The 22,738-nt window shown below is 35.0% G+C and overlaps 1 protein-coding gene across 12 annotated transcripts in view; it reads right to left on the bottom strand.

Moving 5' to 3' along the window:
* The window catches only part of CGNL1 (cingulin like 1), a 67,564-nt gene that overhangs the window by 3,484 nt on the left and 41,342 nt on the right, over positions 1-22,738 (bottom strand). For 9 of the 12 annotated variants that reach the window (XR_011812062.1, XM_038184782.2, XM_013092422.5 and 6 more), the window contains 9 exons: positions 14,331-14,537; positions 14,025-14,129; positions 11,773-11,925; positions 11,140-11,310; positions 9,539-9,700; positions 8,642-8,731; positions 2,861-2,944; positions 856-980; positions 264-372 (listed from right to left, as the gene is read on the bottom strand). Coding sequence is in view for 10 of the 12 variants with exons in the window: in XM_038184782.2 (XP_038040710.1) it covers positions 264-372; positions 856-980; positions 2,861-2,944; positions 8,642-8,731; positions 9,539-9,700; positions 11,140-11,310; positions 11,773-11,925; positions 14,025-14,129; positions 14,331-14,537 (1,206 nt within the window). In the remaining 2 variants the exon portion in view is untranslated. Of the gene's footprint in view, positions 1-175; positions 373-855; positions 981-2,860; positions 2,945-8,641; positions 8,732-9,538; positions 9,701-11,139; positions 11,311-11,772; positions 11,926-14,024; positions 14,130-14,330; positions 14,538-22,738 lie in introns of all 12 variants that reach the window. The other 3 variants (XR_011812061.1, XM_021267096.4, XM_072043513.1) reach the window with 1 other exon arrangement.

Genomic DNA, 22,738 nt, shown 5'->3' with positions numbered 1-22,738 from the left:
CTGACTGCTATTGGCTTAATTTCTTAAAACAATTACAGTATTGCTTCTGTAAGTGCTTCATTTTCATAATCTTAGAAATTAGTAACTTAGTACTAGGCAAAAGAACATGATGACAATGGAAACTGCATATCTCATTAAATGGAACTTCATAAAGAACAGAATAATCAGTATCTACCTATATTCTTCTGAAATATCTTGTACATATGATGATTTATGCAAATATCTGATATTATTCCTAGTAGCATATTAGTCTTTCCCTCTACCTGGTCCTTTTGGTCAGTCAATGAGAGATGTTCATCATCTACTTGCAACATTAACTCCTTCACTTTTCTCTCAAGTCTGCGGTTATTTAGTTGGAAATTAGCCCTATCCCTGGAAAAACAAACAGCGGACAACCTTGTAAGAAAAGAAGCTGAAATACTTCCAATCCTGCCAAGATAACTTCTTAGCAATATTATAAGAGTTAAATAAACACTCATGACCGTTGCTTTAATTTACTGATGCCTTGCAATATTTAGATAAAGAATATATTCCTCCAAGATTAAACAATGAAGTGAATGTGACAACTGAAAATGCTCAACTATAGTTAGTATTTCTAAGTTTGTTACTGATATCAGACATTGATACAATAATGAGGTATGTAAAAACATTATCAGTGTGCAGTTTTAAATTTAATGCAATTTCTAGTCTGCTTTTTTTTTCCAAAAAGAAAACCTGCAACACTTACATGAAACAGTAACCACTTTGTTGTTTGTGAAAAAAAGTCAAATTAGTTGTATTAGATATAATATTAGCAAGAAGCCATATTAGAATACACAAACATACATGTTTTAATCTTAACAGAAATAGCTTTACCTCTCTTCATTTTCAAGACGTTCTTCTAGCTCTGTGATCCTTGCTTCCATTTGAGCAACAAGTCCCTCTTTACTGGATCGGTAAGAACCTTCCAGGTGAAGGATTCGGCTCTTTAAGTCCTTGTTCTATAATTGGAACATATATGATTACTACATACTTGTTCATATTAAGAAATACCACCTTAACACAAAACAAATTGCTTCAGAAAAACAAAGTGATTATAAATTTTTTGATTTAGTGAATACAGAAGGAGAGCAAAGGAGATTTTACTGGAGGTCTAGGTAGCGAAGAGTCAACACATCCTCTATTTTATTGTTTTATTTAAAAGAGCTTAGTGCTAAGCTTGAGACAAAATGTTAGGCTTAAAGGGCCCCTTGAACCTTGATGGTTCTAACCCCCTTCCACTTGCATTGTTCATACGCTAATATTTTTCAAATAGTTTTAGACCCGTCTTATTTTCCAAGCTTAATTCTTTTTTCAGATCTTGTATTCCACACCTATTGTATGGATAAAACAAATAGACAAATAAATTATTTATATCCAATAGCACTTTACTGTATCAAATCTGCTCCTGTGTTGTTGTTGCTTTCCTTTCTATCCAATGTCTCTCCTACTAGCAAACTAGTTTAAAATATATACATATAATCTTTGAAAGGTGCAGGATTCATAAAAGCAGATTTTTTGCTCAGATTTGCACTTTAAATCTTTACAAGGCATGGGGGACCTAGCCCTGTTTTCAATGAGGATTTTATAAAGTCTCAAGGAAAAAGAAATAGGTACATGAAGACCAGAAAATAAAACTTTTTTTTTTTTTTTTTAATATATATACAAACTTCAAACTATGATCTCAAATCTCAAACACTAAAAAGCTATAATAGAAAAGTCACAGATAAAAATAGAAATGTGCATGGGACATACCAGTAGGTGGCATTCTTTCTTCTCAATTAATTAAAATAGGATTTACTTCACAGAATTTAAGCCACCAAGTTAGGAATTTGGTATAAACATGTTCTGTTTGGTATAAACATATTCCCATTACAATCTGTTTTCTGTTCTTGAGACTGTCAAGTAAAACTATCACTTGCTAAGATACCCTTCCTCTCTATCTCCGCTGTAGGCTGTGATAGTCTTGCGTTCAAAGACCACTGAGCTGCAGAATAGACATATTGCAAAAAGCTAAGTACACTTTCCATCACAGATATTGAAACATATGAATTCTGTTCCTTCCTAGACAGAGAAGAGCAGTTCTCTATCAAATCTGTATCTTTTCTTTAAAAGGCATGCCACTTTTTCACTTGTTTGCTCTTAAGGAAAAAAAAGTATTCAGCCAAAGGTTTGCTTGAAATCACAATCTACCTTCAACAGTGTTTCTGAAGTACTGTTAAGAGGTTGAAGGACAGCTCCTCCAAAAGCAGTCAAAGAGTTGATAGTTAAATTGGATAAGTGTATTTCACATTCTACAGTTTTTTCTGCATCACATACTACAGTCTTTTCTGCATATGTTCTTTTTTAAAGTTTCTGTGTTGATAACACGTTTTTAATTTCACAAAAAAGTATACCAGACAACTGCCACATTTCCAGTTTTTAATTTCTTTGACCCTCAAATTTATAGACAGAATTTGTGCAGTAGGAAGATGCCTGTACTTACTGCAACACAAAGGTGTATTAGATTGCATAAATAGATGAATGTATAGTACAAGTCTTTAGTATATGAAATATATAAGCTGGGACAAACCTCAAACCAAAAAGGGGGTGTACAGAAAGAAGAAAGCATACTAAGGACAGAATTAATTTAGGATTATAATAGTTTCTTTTGAGCATCAATGCTAAGGTACTCATAGCTTTTAATCCATGCTTACTAACGCATACTTCCAGCAGTGCACTCTGGTGGGATAGTGCCAGCTACTGCATACTGCATTCTTTAAACACTTAGTTGAATTTCCTAATGAAGAAAGCCATCTGGTTTGTTATCTTGTTAATATGATGGTATGGCAGCCATAATTACCTGTCTTTCCAATGAAATTTTGTCACACTCCAAGTCTTGCTTTGTAGCTCTTTCCTGAAGTAGCTCTGTCCTCATTTGTTCAATCTATTGCAGAAAGAAAAGATGGAAATTTTAATAAAAGATTTAATTTATATATGTCTATACAATAATGTATATATATGCATGTATGTATATACTTACATATATATAAGTGCGTATATAAACCACATATATCTACACAAAGAGAAAAATGTTGCTCTTTCTTAGAAATCAAGACACATAACGATTTCAAATGAAGTTTACATTTACTATCTTAGACAAAAATTTTCCCCTTGGAGAAGCCTGTGTTATTCTTAGTTGTTTTTCTAGGCATCTTCCAGACATATGGGTTACTGCTGCTGATATACATGTACATACATTCATATATATAGATATATATATATATTATATACATACATACATACATGTATTCTGTAGCAGGGAACTCTAAAATCACAGAGACAAGTCATGTGGCAGGGTGCTAAATTCCAGAATGTCACATCAGTGTTCAAACACCTTCTACAATTGTTTTCCTCATACTTAAGTCTAAAGCACTGATTAGCATCTTACATTTAATCTGTTGACAAGTCTACTTTAAAGTTTGACCTTACTAAGCACATAAACTGGTATCCGCAGAAAAACTCTACAATTAGTTTTTCTATGCCTGTGTAAATGAATAAATTAAAAAAGCTTTTTCAATAGGCTCTGATGCACACCGGATATTAACATCTTTCCCCCCATTTAAATATTCAGTTGTATGTCTTGCATATAACAGGAAAGCACTGACTTCTGGGTCTGGTGGGTAAGTGTTGCTTGCTTATTTGTTTTAAAACAAACACCTTTTGCTACAGTTTCTGTAAATATTCCAGTTGCATATTCAATAACCAAAAGGAAAATATCTTCTCCCCATGTAAGATGATTAAAAAACCCTACCTGTTCCATACAGAACCAACATACAAATACAGAATTTGTTTGCTATATCTCACTTTTGACTTGACTGAAAAAAAAAATAATCTGAAGATCAGAAAGAAACTCTAAACTGCCTGACACCTGTTATTGAAACTTCTGGAGTAATGGAATAAGTCTGCAATGCTGAAATGCTTTTTCTTCCCTCTCATTCCTGCTGAGATTGCCTTCAAGTCTTCACAAATGCCTTTGCAGGCACAGCTAATGTTACCAAGGCATTCGTGCTGTTCCTGCACAATGTTTACTACAGTATGTATCACCTGGGGAACTCAGTGAATGTCTGTGTCAGCTACTGTTACAAAAAAATTAGCCCAGATTTCAGTGGCCACATCATTCTACTCTAATTTACAACAGTTAGGTAGGAACTTGCATAAACACATCACCAATTAGATAGCATTAAATAACACATTTATTCCACTAAGCAAAAACAAAACAAAATAAAAAAAAAAGCAATGCTGAAAATATGAAGGTTAAATAAACAGAGCACACGAAATATTACCCTAGGCTATTAAAAACAAAAACAACAAAAATCCTGTAGTATTAAAAGGCATATCAACAAGTTTAAAAGAAGTAATTTACATTGCTTCTGTAGCTTTGAAACCAATATACGAATATAAATAATGGTGGTAATGCATGCAGTTGCATATGTTATGTCAGCATATTTTCAGAGCAGCAGAAGGCATTCCTGAAAACTAAGGTCATACCAGATACTGGGCTACAAATGTTAGCACATGGCTGTGCTCTGGCAACAGCTGGTTAATTTCCTAAAAGCTTTCATTGTTGCTCAGAAGCTGAGAGACACTGACTTCTCGTTTTCTTTAAATACACTAATTAAATATCAGCAAAGTTATTTGATGACAGAACACTTAAATCTTTACTCTCCTATGCTCTATGAAAGTATCTTTAAAGGGGCAATTATTGGATCAAGTAACTTACAGATAACATAAACCCATTTAGTTTAAACAAGGATTTCAAAAAGAGCCTTAGTCAATCTGCAAGAGCTGTGGTGATACGATCCAGCATTTCACTAATGGGAGAGAATGAGCACCAACAAATTCTGAAAGACTATTTCATGAATAAATGTTGCTCTTATACATTACTTATTCTGTGTGTGTGTTTATTATATATAGATAGATTAGATTACATTTGTAGGTAAACTCTCACATAAGAGCTTATTTCCAAATACATATATTACATTTTTCCATGTATATGTAGATGTAGACATATATACAGAAAAAAAAAAAAAGCAAACGTAAGGGATTTTATAGACATTTATTCTACTGAAACTGCTTTAGCCAATGAAGACAGATACAGAAAAAGTAAAGCAAAATTTGCAGTAAAGTGAATGACTAATTAAAAACTGAAGAAAGGGTTTTTGTTATACTTAGGAACTCATTTAATGGACCACTCTGAAGTTCTATTGCACTCTTACTGTGCTTGAAAGCTGTGACAAATTTGTGCAACCTTCCCCAGACCTCAAATTAAGGAATTATTTAGAGGACAATTATAATTCCAAGAAGATTGCTGCTGTTGTTGGACACATTATTTTAAAAGCAATCTCATGAAAAAACAGGGGTAGAGTACAAAAGCACTGTATCTGATTAGGATCACAAAGTTAGGTGGAAAAATATAAAAGAGCTTGTAAAAAGAGAAGAGGAACAGGACAGTTTTTGCTGGAGGAGATGGAAACTGTTTCCAGTCATCTCCTTGTACTTTTCTTTAGGAAACACATTATTAACAAGCACCAAGGAAAAATAGTTGTCTGCTACAATGAGCTCAAACATCTCACTTATTTCACAGCAGTTAAGACAGGCTCTAGTTATGCACCATGCAGAGCTTTGTGCTTCACGTTCTACCTTCAATATATTCTAATTATTTTAAAAGAATAAACTAGCTCTGTAGCTTAAGGCAACAGTTATCACAGCTGGATTTGAAGAATGCTAGCAACAAAGAATTGAGAGAAGCATCAGATACTACAAAGTTTTATTGAGACATAACAGCATTTTGTGCCAGCTTTAGGATTAGAAGCAGCTGTTAATTTCATTAACGTAATTTGATTTTTAATATTTTAGATTTTATTACCATCTCACACTTGGTTCACAGACTATGTTTCTTGTTAGTAGGAAAAAATAAAATATGTATATATATGTATATATATTAACCTAGTGTGTAAGCTCAGTTTGCAAGTATATAAAAAGTATTTAACAAAGAGGCTAAAGGCAAACAAAACCTTTTGATCCTTCATAATTGAAAAGCAACCTTCATTTCCCCTTTTTCATTTGTTTGCCTCCCACACCTGGTGCCAGCTAAGGAGCAGGTGTACAGCAAGCCATCCATGGGGAATGCTTTACTAAAAGAAAGTGGATGATCCAAGTCAATGCAACTTTATCTTCCTGAATTTGTTCTAAAATTGCCATGGAAACTAAATAGTCCTTATCTCACACTTCCAGGAAACAACTCTGAAGTCGATAGATTCATGTTTGCATTTCCACAAAATACATTCATTGATGAGGCTATCTTTAGTGTTTTTCAATTCTGTTTGCAAAAACAAAATGGTATTTCATTTCACTTGTTTGTGGGCAAAAACATCAGGTATTAAGATGCGTTCTGTTTCTGCTCCTTTCAGACTCTAGCTTTCTATGCATGTTTGTTAATGCTGCTCTTTCTAGACCTGCTAATAACTTATTTAAAAACCAATAGGATATGATCCACCTTTCTTGAAAAATCTCTTATGTTAAAGACTTCCTCCCAGCAACAGAAAGGATCTAATGCTTTCTTCAGTAATGAGAAGGGTCCAAGAATAAGTTAAGACCGACTTCTACAAAGCTGAAGAAGATGCAACAGGGGATCAAGATGATGTTTCTGCAGTTACGATTTTTTTCAAAACATAATAGCTACAAGATATTTAAGGTAAGATAAAGTTTTGCAATAAAAAGGACACTGAAGTATTGAAGACACGGATTAGAATTTTTATTTTCTTGGCATATTTCTTTTTAATATATTAGAGACTCACAGTGTTACTGTAAAGGACTAAAAGTTACTGAAAATCTCACCTTTAAGCTAAATCAATGCAGAAGTGAGCAAAGTTAGTGGCACTCACTCCAGAGAATTTTTAGTAAGAGTATTTATTCACAGAGGTAGATGGAGACCATTTCTTTTCCACAAGCACTTTCCTATCTTATATAAACAGATTACAGCTGAAGAACAGGATTCCTTGTCTATCAGCAATCTCATAAGAAAAGCAGAAAGATGGAATGATGAATCCAGATCAGATGTATTTTCAGTGAAGCTCATGGATTTTTTTAAAGCAAGAAACCAGTAAAAATTGAAGTTTCCACAACACTGTGGTACTTCTTGAGAATGAGGTAGGGAAGATGAGAACATCTCATGCAGCCATTCCCAGATTCAAAAGGGTATTTAAATTAAGAAAGGGAATAACATTTCACAGTAAATGAAATGTGAACCATTAGCCTTGGCAGTGTTTATTCAAATGTTTAGCTTTATGTAAAATATAAGTAGTCATTTCAATTTGTTTTTAGTAGAAATTTGAGTATTATACTTCATTATCAGTATATTAAAAATATATTTAAAATTGAAAAAAAGTTACAGAAACACAGTTATTACCAAAACAAATCCGTTATCATTTCTCATGTCATTATAAATGCTTAGCAGACCCTGAAATACTCTTTAGTAATTTGACTACTTAGTCATTCTGGCATTAAATCAAAACAAAGCAACCTTTGTAACTCATGCATGAAATGAGAAACTCCAGACCTCAAAATAAACATTTATTTTACTCATTATGTAACGCGTTTGTCACCCATCTGTATTTTAGGTTTCTATTTAGCTAGCAAATTAAGTTACTATGGTACTCACTAGTGCAGCTATCAGTAAGATTCTTTTATCCCAGGCTTACAACACAGGCAAAAACTCTAGCATAAAAGACTTCCTAATTTAACAATAGCATGACCCGAGATTATTATGGGTCCTTCACGTTTTATTTCACTAACTGAGTCTGTACAACACCAGTGAAATAATATCAAAAGACTCTACTGCAGTCAAACAGAATCTCAGTAACCTGAGTCCCAACAGAGCAGTATGGGTGCCTCAGTGTTTCAAGGATGCACGAAAGGAACTATAACTAACTTTAAAACTCTGTCTCAGTGGAAGAAACAATTCCATTTAAAAGACTGAAACTAAGATGCTATTTTCCATTCTCCCTCTGAAATTGTAGCTATTCTGTAGAATTTCAGCAATTATTTTTTCTACAGAAAGAAAGAAAAATGAAAACAGAATAGACAATCATGGGTTGTACCTCAGTACATATCGTCTCCCAGACTTCTAGGAAATCACTAATGAGATACATTAATACAAAGCTACAGTAACAGACATGCTCTAATGAGTTATGCATCAGTTTCATATCTTTTAGAATTACACTAAGCCACACTACATTTTCTAGGCCCTCATATATAGGCCCTGTACAGGCTCAGATTAAGTTTATCTTCTACTTTACAGTGCTCTAAGAAGGTTGAGCTAGCTCTATTTCAAAAATCGTGTGGGTAAAACACTACATACTTTTCAAAGAATGTACAGAATATGAATGTTTACAAGAATAAAAATAAGTCAGGGTTCTCTTTATGATATGAAATTACTTTTGTGGATGAATCCTGGGCAATTAATAACTCACGTGTTCCTTTTTTCCAGTTAAGAAAATAGGAAAAAATGTTTTGTGATGATATAGAGGAGTATATTTAATCATGTTTATGAATCTTGAACAATGTAAACTCATTTGAGTACCTGTTCTCTGCATCTACTGATCCTCTCAGACAACAAATCTGAATTATTCTTTTCTTCATCAAGCTCAAGTTCCAGGTGAGATAATTTGTCCTAAATGGAACAAAGAAAAGTAATTTCAACATGCTATTCTCCCATCCTCTTTGGATGGCTACCAGGCCATTCTTCCTTAAACTTTAAGGACTCAAAACTGTTTGAAAGAATAGACTTGAAAAGGAAAATGTCTCTGAAGAAAAGTACTGAATCTAGGAAAAAAAAAGATGGTAGTAGATAAGACTTTAAAAGAAAATTGTTTCTCTGACAGAAGCTCTCTCTCTATATATATAAATATAATTTTCTTAATCACTCCAAACTATTTCAAGAAAGTAAAAGCTTGTAATTAAAGACGTTTCTATTGACTGTTTTTAGACTTTTTAAGGTTTATCACACATTTGGAAGACAAATTTATTTCCATTAATCACAATGAGTAAAATGTATAAAAGCATTTGTTTATGAAAGTTAAACGACAGTTTAATTAACCTGAACAATTATGAACCTAACCCATAACAACACAATTAGAACAGCTATGTTATTTAGGCTCATGAAATGAATCAGCATTAAATGCTAAATAGAACTTATACTTCTAAAAACTTTTGAAGTTCTGAGGGGTCTATGAATGAAAATTTTAGAACTTTGCCTGATTAATGAAAATTAGTTTAAAAGCAATTTAAAGTAATGAAAGAACAAGTGCAATTTAGAACACATTATGCTATGATGAATTTGCTAACAGATCTCCTTCAGAATATACCAAAAAAATCCTGCATTACTACTTTATGAATTTTCCACAACATTATTTTGTTCCTTCTGACAGGATTCATATGAAATAACATTATTTTAATCAACTTTAATAAGGTCTTTTACCTCCATTAATTTGATTTGTCTTGCCCGATCGTCTTTTAAGTGGTTTTTGACCTCCAGTTCATATTCCAAGCCTTTTACAGTCTGTTCCAGCAGCTGAGTTTTTGTTATTGCTTCATCTTGAGCTCTCTGGTGGTCTCTCAAGTTTTCTTCCATGAGACGCATCTGAAACAAAAAGATATCACGGTAACCCGCTACGTACTACATTTTCAATAAACAAGCAATGCCAGTAAAGGGGACTGACTACAATCATGACAGATCCAGAAGTATAATTGGAATTGCAACAAATGACATGCTTTTCACAGTAATTTTTGTTGTATCCACAAGATGGCACCAAGAAAATAAACATAGATTGAAGTAACAGTTCTAAAGAGATGTTTCAAACCACAGGTTTTACAGTCTTAATTCTGCATAGTGGTATATTTATTGATTTATTTATACCCAATTACAGCAAGCCCAAATTTTACAATTTTGTAAGTAGCTATATATTTGGAAATTTCGCAATACTATTTTTCTCCTTTTTAGACTACCAATATTTCATCTTTTAAATATGTAGTTTATTCTGTCTGAGGTATGTCAATGACAACATTAAACCAATGCCACAATTACTAACATACCTAGGTATGTTAGTTGTATCAGGGCTATTTGCTGAGAACAAAAGTTTATTATTCTAACAAGATCATGTACTCAATAAAGTTATCTGAAGTACCTTTATGGTACTTGAAAAAATGAAAGTAGTGGAAGAGTTTTTAGGTGAGACTGCATTCATTTCTTATTCTTGTAACTTAACAAGCAGCAATATTTTGTCCTGTATAGTTCTGATGATCTTTTAATCAAATAATGAAGGTTTCATTTTGTTGTGACCTTTTTTTCTTTGTAATGGGTCCTGTAGCTATAATAGAAAACACTAAAAGTACTTTTCATAATTGTTAATAGTGTGTATACATATATACATTCATATATATATATATTCACATACATATCTTTCAAGCTTTCATTTATTCAACTGAAGAGACATGTTCTCAATATCCCAATTTTATCTTTCACATTTCATTATGACTTTCCATCCTCTTACAAAAGCTCTCCATCACTGAATGGAATATATGCAGATGACAATAATATACAGGAACCACACTTTATTCTATAACTTCTGCTTCTTCTCTTACTGTTCTTTTAAGCTGAATTTCAAACAAGTTTGTTAAGGGGAGAGTAATATAGCTGCTGTTTTGTTGTGCTGTTTTTTTTGTTTGTTTTGTTTGGTTTTGTTTTGTTTTGTTTAATTAAAAACACGTCTATATTCCCAATTCCTTCAGTAACAGGCATTAAAAGAGCAGCAGGTCATCAATGGAATCCTTGTCATATTACTTAAAGACATTCATCCATTAAACATTGCAGTTATCTGTCATATCTAGGAAGCCATTTCCCTGGCAGCAACACACTGATCATCATTATGAAGAATAAAACACAAAAGCACATTGATTGAGATCAGTCCCTCCTGAGAAGTATACAAAAGTGTAGTAGCAAACGGTCATTGTCTTGAAAATTATCTGAGCAGAATTTTAGGTCAAAGGTTAAAATTTGTCACTGAACTTATGAGTCATTACCTCATCCTGCATTCTCATGGTTGTCAGGCGTGATTTTTCTACCTCAAGGTTTTTCTCTTTCAATTGTCTCTGCACATCTGCAAGTTCCCTGCGATTTTTCTCCTTGTATTCATCAAGCTGGCTCTGGAGCTCCAGGGTTGATGTTCTTGAGACCTCTACCACTTCAGCCATCTGAGAAAAATGTACACTTTTATTTTTCTCTCCTTAAAACAGAGCTACAAAAAGTTCTGTCATGATTAATACACCAAATGTTTTTAGTCTCCAGCTTCAAATAAACATTCACAAAGAAATGAACTGTATAGTCACACTTCAGCATATCAATGTTAAGCTGTATGATTTACACACAGATGGTAAGGCTCTAATATAATAAGGCTCTAAACTAAGGCTCTAATGCAGAAACAATTTGAAAATCAGCTGTCAGTCTCTGAAATACAGCTGACCAAGAACTGGCTTTGGTCTGTAGTATACATTAGATCTGTACGCAAATCTAGGATCTCGTTTTGACAAAACAGAACTGTTTTACAACAGCATTTTAAGATAAGTGTTCCAACTACCATTCCAGGCCCGCGAGCTTGTATCAATAGTTCCTAGGTTGAAGAGACTAATAGCAGCCTCTTCAAAATGAGCTCATACCTCTTCCTTTAACTTTTCAATGGTCTTGTTCAATTGCCATTGTTCATTTTCCATTTCACTCTTTATCTTCTTCAGCTGTTCCTTCTGGTGAATTTCATCTTTTAACTCTTGGATTAACTGCTGCCGTTCCTGTGAAATACATCGAATGTTCTCCTGCAGTAAATTAGAAGATACATATAATGAAAAAGGACCCTCTTTTTTATGGTTTTAAAGGAATATTATATAGCACTCCTGTGCAGCAGTAATACCACCTGCTCTTGTAACTTTAACACAAAGCTTAACTAAAAAAAAAAAAAAAATGTTGGAACCCTCACTTCTTCATTCTCCCTTCATAATAAAATACCTTAATGGCCCTACTGTAAATAGAAACTACAAGATTAAGAAAGAGTTTGTTTTTTTATGAAGTCTGAGAGGTACAATTAAACTGACCGAAACCAGATTACAAATAGTTTAAATTGTTCCAATAGAAAAACGTAAATAATTAAAATCACTTTAAGTTATAAAAAGCATTCCAAAACACAGTTTTAAATCTTAGTTTTATTATTGGAAATTTAGAGTTTTGCTGAATATCTAATATTGATGGTGCTTACTTCAGGTAGCTTTACACTTTAAAAACCTTTAAATGTGCAAACACATTAGCATTTCTGTAGGCAAGATAGATCAGAATCACAAATAAAATTGTATTGTTATAAGACAAAAGAAAGTACATGATCAAACATTAAAAGTTAGAGATTTCTTTAAATCTGTTCTCTTTTTTACCTGCCTATATAACCTATTAACAAAGGCACCTCTGATACAAATAGGAATTAATGGCAGGGGCCTAAGGAGTGTATGCATAAAACTAAAACATGCTGGGGGCTAATAGATATTGTTTTACAAAGCCTAAACCTATGACTGAATTACTTTAGATTGCACCAAAGGATTTTAAGAACATTGAAAAGGTTGAACTTTAGCACTTTGGTTCTAAAAGCTGCTGAATTCTTGGGACTGGGCTAACGTGCCATATTAGAGGAGCAGGCTATAAAAACATCATGTGCCCCTCTCCATCAGCTTTTCACAGATCATTTAACTTTACTGTTTGTTTACACATCCTTGAGAAACAAGCCGGGCAGGCACAGATCAGTGAACTGTATTGCGGCAGAATAATGGTGCCAATGGGAAGTTTTTGCATTTGCAGTATGCTGAAAAGGCTTTAAACATCAGAGGTAATCTGATCAGTCTTTCTATTCCAGAGTTATGAAAAAAAAAAGTTACTTATATGAGAAAAAAAATTCTTCTACTAACTAGGGCAATTACCAAAGCATAGAACTGAATAATGACAATATTTTAAGAAAATAATAATTAGGAGGCTTGACATGAGCAGTGGGTCACCTCGATTTTCCTCAGGTCTTGCTAACTTTTGCCTGATTTCCAGATAATGTAGCAGACTGAGACTGAAATAATAGATTTTTGTCTTTTGAGTTATACTCTGATGTCCTGAAAAGAAAAATTGTACTTCTCATGTATTGCATCTTCCCGTTTCCATCCTCATTCTATTTTCACTGCTTATTATTAAGAAGGATCAGAAAACAAATCTTAACTACATTACTAAAAATTAGAGAGTGCTATGAAGTTTTAATCATAATTATTCTAATAGAAAATGCAATTCCTAGATACCAGACCTATTCCAGGGAGACATTTCCATTTCACTGAGTTTGCTTTTAGTTAGTTCAACACTGAACTTACAGTAGCGACTCTGCTTCAGAACACCATGGGAATTGAATTTCAGGTGTCCAAGTTCTCATTTTCCCACATCTGTTGAAATCTCTCATGCCCACATCTATCCTGTAAATCATCATCTTATCTCTTGAGCCAGCTGATGTACCATAAAAATCACAGGACTAAGCATTTCCTGGACCCTGTAAAGAACCTGTCACCTTCCAGAATCTCCTTCTGGTAGACTACCTTTTTCAGTGACTGAAGAAAGCAAAAGCTTTTAGTGTACGTATTATTATATCTTGGTGTATGTATGTATTATCATTTCTTACCAAAGAGCAACAACTTTTCAACTTACATTCAAACGGTTTGTATGTGCACTCTGAGCACAATCACACTCCTTGGGAAAGTGTATAGTGGCTAACAGTTCTCTGGGCTTGATTAATTCTAGATGTGTGCGCACAGAAAGTTAGCGAGATGTCAGTGTAGAAAGCAATGGTGACTCAGGTAAACAGAAAATTGAAAATTTTAATATTTCATATTGCTCTTGCTCTTACCTGCATATCTTCTAGCTGGCTTTCCAAAGATCTTTTTAACACCACCAAATCTTTTGCCTCGTTTTCAGCATGTTTCAAAGCTTCTTCTAATTGTTGCTTCTCTTCCTGCAATTACATAATTTGATATAGTTAGATACATACAAGACCTCTAATCTGACATCTAAAGACAAACAGACAACCAGTATTACTTAACAAGTGCATATAGAACTACAAAACATTCAGTGGCTTCCTTATATGTCCCATTTACACTTCCCTACATGACAACAGGAGGGAGACTACTTTAGGGGGCTTGTTTTCTCAGCTTACCTCACACCTCTTTATTTTTTCCTTCACTGAACCTTCTTCTTCTTTCATATTATCAAATTGTTTATGCAACTCTTCATTTTTACTCTCTAGCTCATCAACTGTTCTTTTCAACTGTTCATTTTCCTTCATCAGCTCCTTCACTTGATTTTCTGTACTATTTCGCATCTCTTCTGCAGCGTTTCTTTCACTAGCAAGGACAGCAGCATTCTAGTGAAAACAAATTATGCAATGTTTTTAAAAAAGCAAAATTAATGAATGTTCTTTTCCGACAGAAGTTTCACATAGCACCAGAGTAGTTAGGATACAGCATTAAAACATTAAAGAATCAAAATTAAAACCTGTATAATGACAAAAATGTATTTTCAAGATCATTGTAGGAGAACACACAAGGAAGGTGTTTTTTTCCTCTGGCATGGCTACATGCTCAAGTAACCGTACCCAAACAATCTCATGCCTGCCATCGCATATTTTTACTTAAACTACTTCCTTATTGCCTTCAATTACTTTAATGATCACATCCCAGTGTTTAGTATTTACAAGTAATCTGAAAAACTCAAACAGACATCAAGAGGCATGACATGTGGGCCTTGAAGAAATAACATATTGATGAGGAGTGTCTCTCCCACAGCAGCACAAAATTCAGACAGTCTTGCACCATTGCCCATTCCAAACACAAATGTACAGCACTCTACATTCAGCTATATCTGGAGCTGCACAGTGAACCAGCTTTGGGAACAGAATCAACTTTAAGATACACATATGAACATGTATGCGTATATATGTATATAAATACACAAGTGTATTTATAAATAAAGAAATTATCTTGACTGAGATAAAAAGGTGGGTGCAGGTAGAGGTGTTACTGGAAGAAATTACCCAATCCATCTCAAAACATGGTTCCACAACAGGCAATGCCAGCACAGCACAGCAGACTGAGCAGGCACAAACAAGCAGCAGAGACTGGAAGTACCTTACAGCGGTGTTGATGCAGCTCTATCTGCATATCTTACAACCCACACTTGGGGCTATGCTTGTTCAGTAGTTCTACTTGGTTTCCAGTCACTGCCTGAGGATGGAAGGAGTTTAGCTATTGAGTTCACCTTGTATTCAAACAGATACACTTCGTATATTATTTCAGAAACAGAAATAAATACACAACACAAAGACAAAATTAAACTAAACTACTTATCACAATTTATCACATGTAGCTACAGACTTGTTGGCAGGGCAACTGCCTAAAGTTGCAGCATGCAACTTCTCAGAGTTAATTATCACCTCTGTCTTACCACTTACCCACTCCTAAAACACACTCTCCCATTTAAGACTGTGCATTTCATTTGTTACTATTGTGGAAACTGTAAGTCAAGGTATGTATCTATATTGTCATGCTACACAGACCAGGCATGTACTTCTAAACCCCTAATTCTTTGCTCTTCATTGATTTATTAGTAAGAATCCCATTAAAAAAAAAATAAATAAATAAAATGTTTTTTTCCTTTTTGCTCTTGAGCTTTCAGAGTCTGATACAAAGTGGTGACTCCATACAAAGATCTGGTTCTTGTGTACAGGCTCATCACCTACTGCATTAAGACTATAAATAATAGTAAGAACACCAGACCAACCGTAAGACTCAGTCTAGACCAGTATTTTCTCCAGCAGTGGCCACAGTAGATGTTTACGGAAAAAATGAAACTATAAGTAGAACCATCACACACTCCTACATCTCATTTTTACCTACATGAATGCATCATCCATTAATTTCTCTCATCTTTTCTGAATCCATTTATAACTTTGGCCTCTACATTATCTGGTGATTAGGTAATTACACGTTAATTACCAAGGCATAGCATTTTTGCACGTGAAGTCATGTTTATCCGAGTGAAAACAAATCCTCCAGAGTAGCTTGGTAAGACACTACTTTGTGAAATATTTTAGGAAAGCATGAAAATCTCTTTTAGTTATGTTACTTTTGATTATAGGTCCTGATTCTCCCCTCCTCCCTTCCAAAGGGATAAGCAAAAATCTGTAAAAGGGTGTTTACAAAGTGTGCCCTCACTAGGTTGTTTTCTAGCAAGCAACAGCTTTAAAAACATGCAAATTAGTTTGATAAAGCAGCAACTCAGAAAACACTCAGACTGTCTACAGGGTCAATGAACTTACACAAAAACGGGCAGCATAAGCAGGCTGACAAGTTCTAGTCTTTCGAAAATACTGAAAAAACTTGTTCTTCCGAGTATATGACAGTTAAAAGGCTATGAAATAGGTTTCTGCTGATGCTTTAAGTTCTCACATCCTTTTCAATAGCATTTATATATTAATTTAATTTTTGCTTTTTGCATACAGCAAAGTTTTACTAATTAGCAAGCACTCTACCAGAGGCTCCTTTTTGTCTGATTTCCCCTTTCTGCAGCTGAGTGAAAGCAGCTGAGGCATGCTGGGGAGTTCAGGGAAAGGAATGTTGATTTGTCTGTTCTTTTTCATCCAAACGCCTACGCTGGGCTGTGCAACGAGAGGACTGCAGCAGACACATGCTGTACCTGATCTATCATACCCTCATCTACTCTGTTTTAATCTGATTTCCCAACACAGGAAGCATTATTTTCCTAGAAGTACACACACACACACAAAATAAATAAATAAAAACAGCCCCCTCAAATCTACATACATGCACATATATTTTTAACCTAAGAGGTTCAAAATTAATTTCAGCCTACACTGATACTGTGATATCTAGAGATCTTTTCCCCGTTTCTTGCTGTATGCACTGAGGATACCCACTAAAATTAAACTGAACTGGTATTCTTCCTCCTTTTTCATTATGTATTTCAGTAAATTCCCAAGATTATCCATAAGCCTCATATAAAATCCTGGAAACCAATTAGATATATGTGTAAAATCTAAAGTTTGAGCAGCCTGTGTGGCCAGTACTTAACCGGCACATCTCCACAGAACTCCAATGACCTTGGCATTATTACAAGGGTTACACTTTCACATGAACATACTATTCCCAAACAAACTCTGACATATTAATTACAAAATTCTTTTCTTTTACCCTGAAAGGGTATGTCTTGAAAGATACCAACAATAAATAAATAAATGCACACACATACTCTTTCAAAATGTTAGGAAAACTCTTAGTATATATGGGAGCTTTACTGCATTGTAGTCAGTGTCATTTTTCTTACATATCTTTCGGGGAAAGACATTTTCTTCAAAATTCAACTATCACAATACATTATTTTTCCAATATCTTTTCAAGTAGTTTCAGATAAGCCTGAGAAGGAAAACAGAAGCATTTACCCTATCCTATTTTTACCTTACACTACTGTACATGTAAGGCATGAAGCAGCACATTTGGGATAACATTCATTAACACGCTATTAAAAAATCGACAATAATAGCATTTTCAATTTGATAGTGAAATTTAAATGAAGTCAACCTACACAAATAGAATTTAGATGGTCTTTGAGTAGAAAATGCACATGTAGCACCAATTCTCCAAACTACAGATGGCTTTAGATATGAAAAAAAGCCTATGGCTATATCAACGAATTAAGCATGGGTGCCAACAGTAGTCACGAATTCAGAATTGTTATAATTAATATTTGGGGACATTGGTAAACTTTTGTCAATCATTTTAACTGGAGTTTATACAAATTAAGCCTATGGTAACAGAACAGAGTAAAGGTCAGAAAGTACTTATTTAAGGGCAAAATGAAACATTAACAAACGTATTGTTAATATAACACGATCTTTTGTTCACTGGATTGTGGATGACCCTCCTCAAGGAGCTGAAATGGGATTATGTATGTAAACACATGCAGAGCACAAAACAGATAAAACTGGTTAAGCAAGATTCTTCATGACAAAACCTGGAAGGAAATACTGTATATTCAGGAATATTCGCCATAAAAAAAAAAAAAAAAAAAAAAAAAAAAAAAAAAAGAGGAGTTGGAGGGTGTGAGAAGTATTGAAGTGAGTTTTTTGGATCTTAAAATTATCACATCTCAGATCCAAGATTAGTTTCTTCCTTATGTTATACTTATGTTATATAAAACATGCTTATGATTTCTTATTCCCCCTTACTAATTTTTGCAGTATGTTTTAATAAACAAATTTCTTACTAATAAGTGTAATATCATTACATTTATGTAAGATAAAAACTCTACAGCATTTTCATTGTGTTTGCTTGCCTGCATTTTCATCATCTTTCCTTCTAATTTGTCTATCCTCATTCAGTCTTTCAGGTCATTCAGTGTCTCCTACTCACTATGTTTAGGCTGTTTTGCACTCAGATCCCCACCTTTTCTGTCTTTGGAAGAACACCTTCATCTTAATACCCGTTACTTGTAGATTTCTTACACACATTCATACCTTCTTCTTATTCACATTTCTGAACGCATGAAACATTTTATTATACTTTCTCATTTTATTATGCTTTCTCAAACTGTAGTTTTATCATGTTTAAACTCATGATTTAAGACTGAGCAAGCCTTATCAGCAGATTTAAGCTAAAGACGTTAGGTAAAAAGTTGGAAACGGATTGCAGACTTCTGAGAAAAACTGGAAAGAAAAAGAGAAGAAGCCTATCTAGAAGAAAGTAAACAGTTGTAATGATGTCCCACAATGCAAAGTCCTCTGTGACTGCCTAAAGATAAACTACATCTGTATTATCATGATTATGGGCACTCAGCTTCTTTAAAAGAAGGATTTAAAGGAAGGAAGCTTGAGAGGTAAAAGAGATTTAAGTGGTAATGATTTGATTCTTACATCTAATATCACACAGTAGTGAATATAAATCACAAGCTACACATGCGGAGTGCAAAATCATATGAGGTATCAGAAAATACCTTGACTTCAATAAGACTTGACACCGTTTCCCACAGCATTCTCCTTGAGAAACTGGCTGCTCGTGGCTTGGACAGGTGTATGCTTCATTGGGTTAGAAACTGGCTGGATAGCCGGACCCAAAGAGTCGTGGTGAATGGAGTCAAATCCACCTGGAGGCCAGTCACTAGTGGAGTCCCCCAGGGCTCAGTACTGGGGCCAGTCCTCTTTTATATCTCTATCAATGATCTGGATGAGGGCATTGAGTGCACCCTCAGTAAGTTTGCAGATGACACCAAGTTAGGTGCGTGTGTCGATCTGCTCGAGGGTAGGAAGGCTCTGCAGGAGGATCTGGATAGGCTGCACCGATGGGCTGAGGTCAACTGTATGAAGTTCAACAAGGCCAAGTGCCGGGTCCTGCACCTGGGGCGCAATAACCCCAAGCAGAACTACAGGCTGGGAGATGAGTGGTTGGAGAGCTGCCAGGCAGAGAAGGACCTGGGAGTATTGGTGGACAGTCAGCTGAATATGAGCCAGCAGTGTGCTCAGGTGGCCAAGAAGGCCAACGGCATCCTGGCTTGTATCAGAAGCAGTGTGGCCAGCAGGGCTAGGGAGGTGATCGTCCCCCTGTACTCGGCTCTGGTGAGGCCGCACCTCGAGTACTGTGTTCAGTTTTGGGCCCCTCGCTACAAGAAGGACATCGAGGTGCTTGAGCGGGTCCAGAGAAGGGCGACGAAGCTGGTGAGGGGCCTGGAGAACAAGTCCTACAAGGAGCGGCTGAGGGAGCTGGGCTTGTTCAGCCTGGAGAAGAGGAGGCTCACGGGTGACCTTATCGCTCCCTACAGATACCTTAAAGGAGTCTGTAGTGAGGTGGGGGTTGGCCTGTTCTCCCATGTGCCTGGTGACAGGACGAGGGGGAATAGGCTAAAGTTACACCAGGGGAGGTTTAGGTTGGATGTTAGGAAGAACTTCTTTACTGAGAGGGTTGTGAGGCATTGGAATGGGCTGCCCAGGGAAGTGGTGGAGTCACCATCCCTGGAGGTCTTTAAAAGACGTTTAGATGTAGAGCTCAGTGATATGGCTTAGTGGAGGACTTATTAGTGTTAGGTCAGAGGTTGGACGAGATGATCTTGAGGTCTCTTCCAACCTAGATGATTCTGGGGTTCTGTGAAAATACAGTACTAAGTACAAAATCTGCCACTGAAAAAAACAAACAAACAAACAAAAGCTCACATACTAAATGCTGTACTTGTTTCCTCTCACTATAGCAAAATACTGCATTTCTAAAACACCAGTGCATCACTGAACAGACATTACATTTGTAATAAAAACAGAAATTTACAGAACTACCTCGTTGACAAAGCTAAGGATTCTGAAAACTAGGAATGCAAGTTACACATTTCTGTTAAAATTCCTTGGGACACACATCCCATGTTTTATACAGGCAAACTTGTGCTTTTGTGGTTAAAGCCGGTTTCACTTGACCTCACAGTAAGGGAAGCAAGATATACTGGTAAACTTCAGTGTACTATTTCTAACACACGTATCTCGATCAGGGTAACACCTCTTCATACACCTGCTAGTATGGCCTAATTTTAAATTTGTTTATCTCAGTTTCTAAAATTTCTGAAATTAAACTAGATTAAATCATCACGTAGACTGAGAGACTTATAAATGATTCTTTCAGTCACATAGTAGGATTAAAGGTAGCTATTCTAAATACTCAAAGTCTCATCAAGAAATTTTAACCTTAAACGACAAGTGCATTTGAATGGATCTGTGGGTTTCACAGCAAAATGTTACTTACTGACCTTGCAGTTATGTGGAGAATTTAAGTTTGTGAAACAGTTGACATGATTTTGTGTCTGCTGAACAAGTTTTTATTAGTATGTACTGAATGGAGGAACAGACCAAAGTCTGAACAGTGTTGATAAAATATGATGTTAGAATATTTCATTCAGGAGTACAAAGTTACTTTTACTTGTAGCTGATGAGAATAAAATATGAGAATGCATGCACATGTGTACTGTTTGATTTGGTACATATACCTGATTTATGAAGTTTAACCTGGCTTAGGTCTGCTTTTCTGAGCCCACACAGTCACAGACACTAGATTTCATATGCATTACACATTCAGGTTTCAGCATTTGGCCTAAGAAGTTACTCTCCATAAGGGAACTTCAGCAGTGGAATTCAATTCCCTCACTTCTTTCAGGTGTTTTGCCTGACAAAAAAATGAGTTTAATAAAACTTGTGCGTCCTTTCATATAATTGTATGCATGTGCAGAAATATTTTTAAATATATTAAAATTAGTCAAGACAAAGTATAAATAAAGCAATAAATATTTGTGTAACAAAAGAGTCAGAACACTTTTGTTAAAGCAAATGCGTTTATGTACCATTCTACTCTCAATTTTAGTGAAAGCAGTAAAAAGAATCAGAGGTGGAGCTCAGCACAAAAGATACCAACATCCTTACCACCACCAATTGCTATGTCAAACCTAAAGAAACTGGACAGAACACACAAACGTGGTTCTGGAGATTCAACTGAAATACTCTATTTCCATCTAAGTAGAGAAAAAAAGCTCTTTGATAGGAATGCAGAAAATGTTCTGTGGCTCCACACCTTCTTTTCTACCACACCCTTAACACTGGCAAAAACATGAGTGGTTGTGTAACTGATCATTTAAAAAATGGTTTTGGCTGACTTAGGTGTTTCAGCTGGTGAAATTCCCCTTCAGCAGTGACTGTGCAGTGCAGGGCCTTTACAGACCTTTTAACACAATATGGAAGGGGCTAATGAGGGGAAGCTAAGTGTCTCATTCACAGCTTATTAAAACTGTTATATTTTGTCTACGTTCAATGTTGATTAGGCACAACTTAGCCAATTTTTCTGACTACACTTAAATTTCAAACAATTTTATATTTTATAAAATTTCAAAATTTTATATTTTGAATAAAATTCAGCTGAGTAAAACTGAATTCAACCAATTAGCTGTTCATTCTCTAATCACCATACTTGAAGTACAAATCTAAAGAATCAATCTCCATACAAAATGAGCTACAGCACAGATAAAGGTTTTCTAATGGAAATAACAGGCTTTCAGATATTCTTTTCATATCTATACGTTATACGTGTGGAATCAAAGTAAATGACACGATAATCTTCCAAAGCCTTGTGAAAAAAAGGGAATATTGTGGCTGCTCCCTTCACTTTGTTCCTGGTGTGGAACATTTAAGGTATCAGGGAAGATATTCTCTGTTGAAAACACTAAAAGCTTGTGGGCCACCTTTTCAAGTTGGTGCTGGATAAGTTATTAAGCTTCTTGAACTACATGTAGAAAGATTTACGTAACTTCACAGACTCAGATCTACCCAGTTCCCTCAAGTGATGCTGAAGGAGATGCAGTTACAGAGAAATCAATCCACTTTCTTTTGTCCTTTCCTCTCCTTTTTGTGTGTAAATCAATCAAGTTTAAATAAAACAACTAGACAGTGTTTTTTTTCTAGCTAACACGGTGTTGTTTTCAAAAGAAAAAAACAAAACAAAACAAAGCAACAACAACAACAACAAAAAAAAA

The sequence above is a fragment of the Anas platyrhynchos genome, chromosome 11 (genome assembly GCF_047663525.1).
Source record: "Anas platyrhynchos isolate ZD024472 breed Pekin duck chromosome 11, IASCAAS_PekinDuck_T2T, whole genome shotgun sequence".
Lineage (NCBI taxonomy): Eukaryota > Metazoa > Chordata > Aves > Anseriformes > Anatidae > Anas > Anas platyrhynchos.
This window is presented reverse-complemented; position numbering and strand designations above follow the sequence as displayed.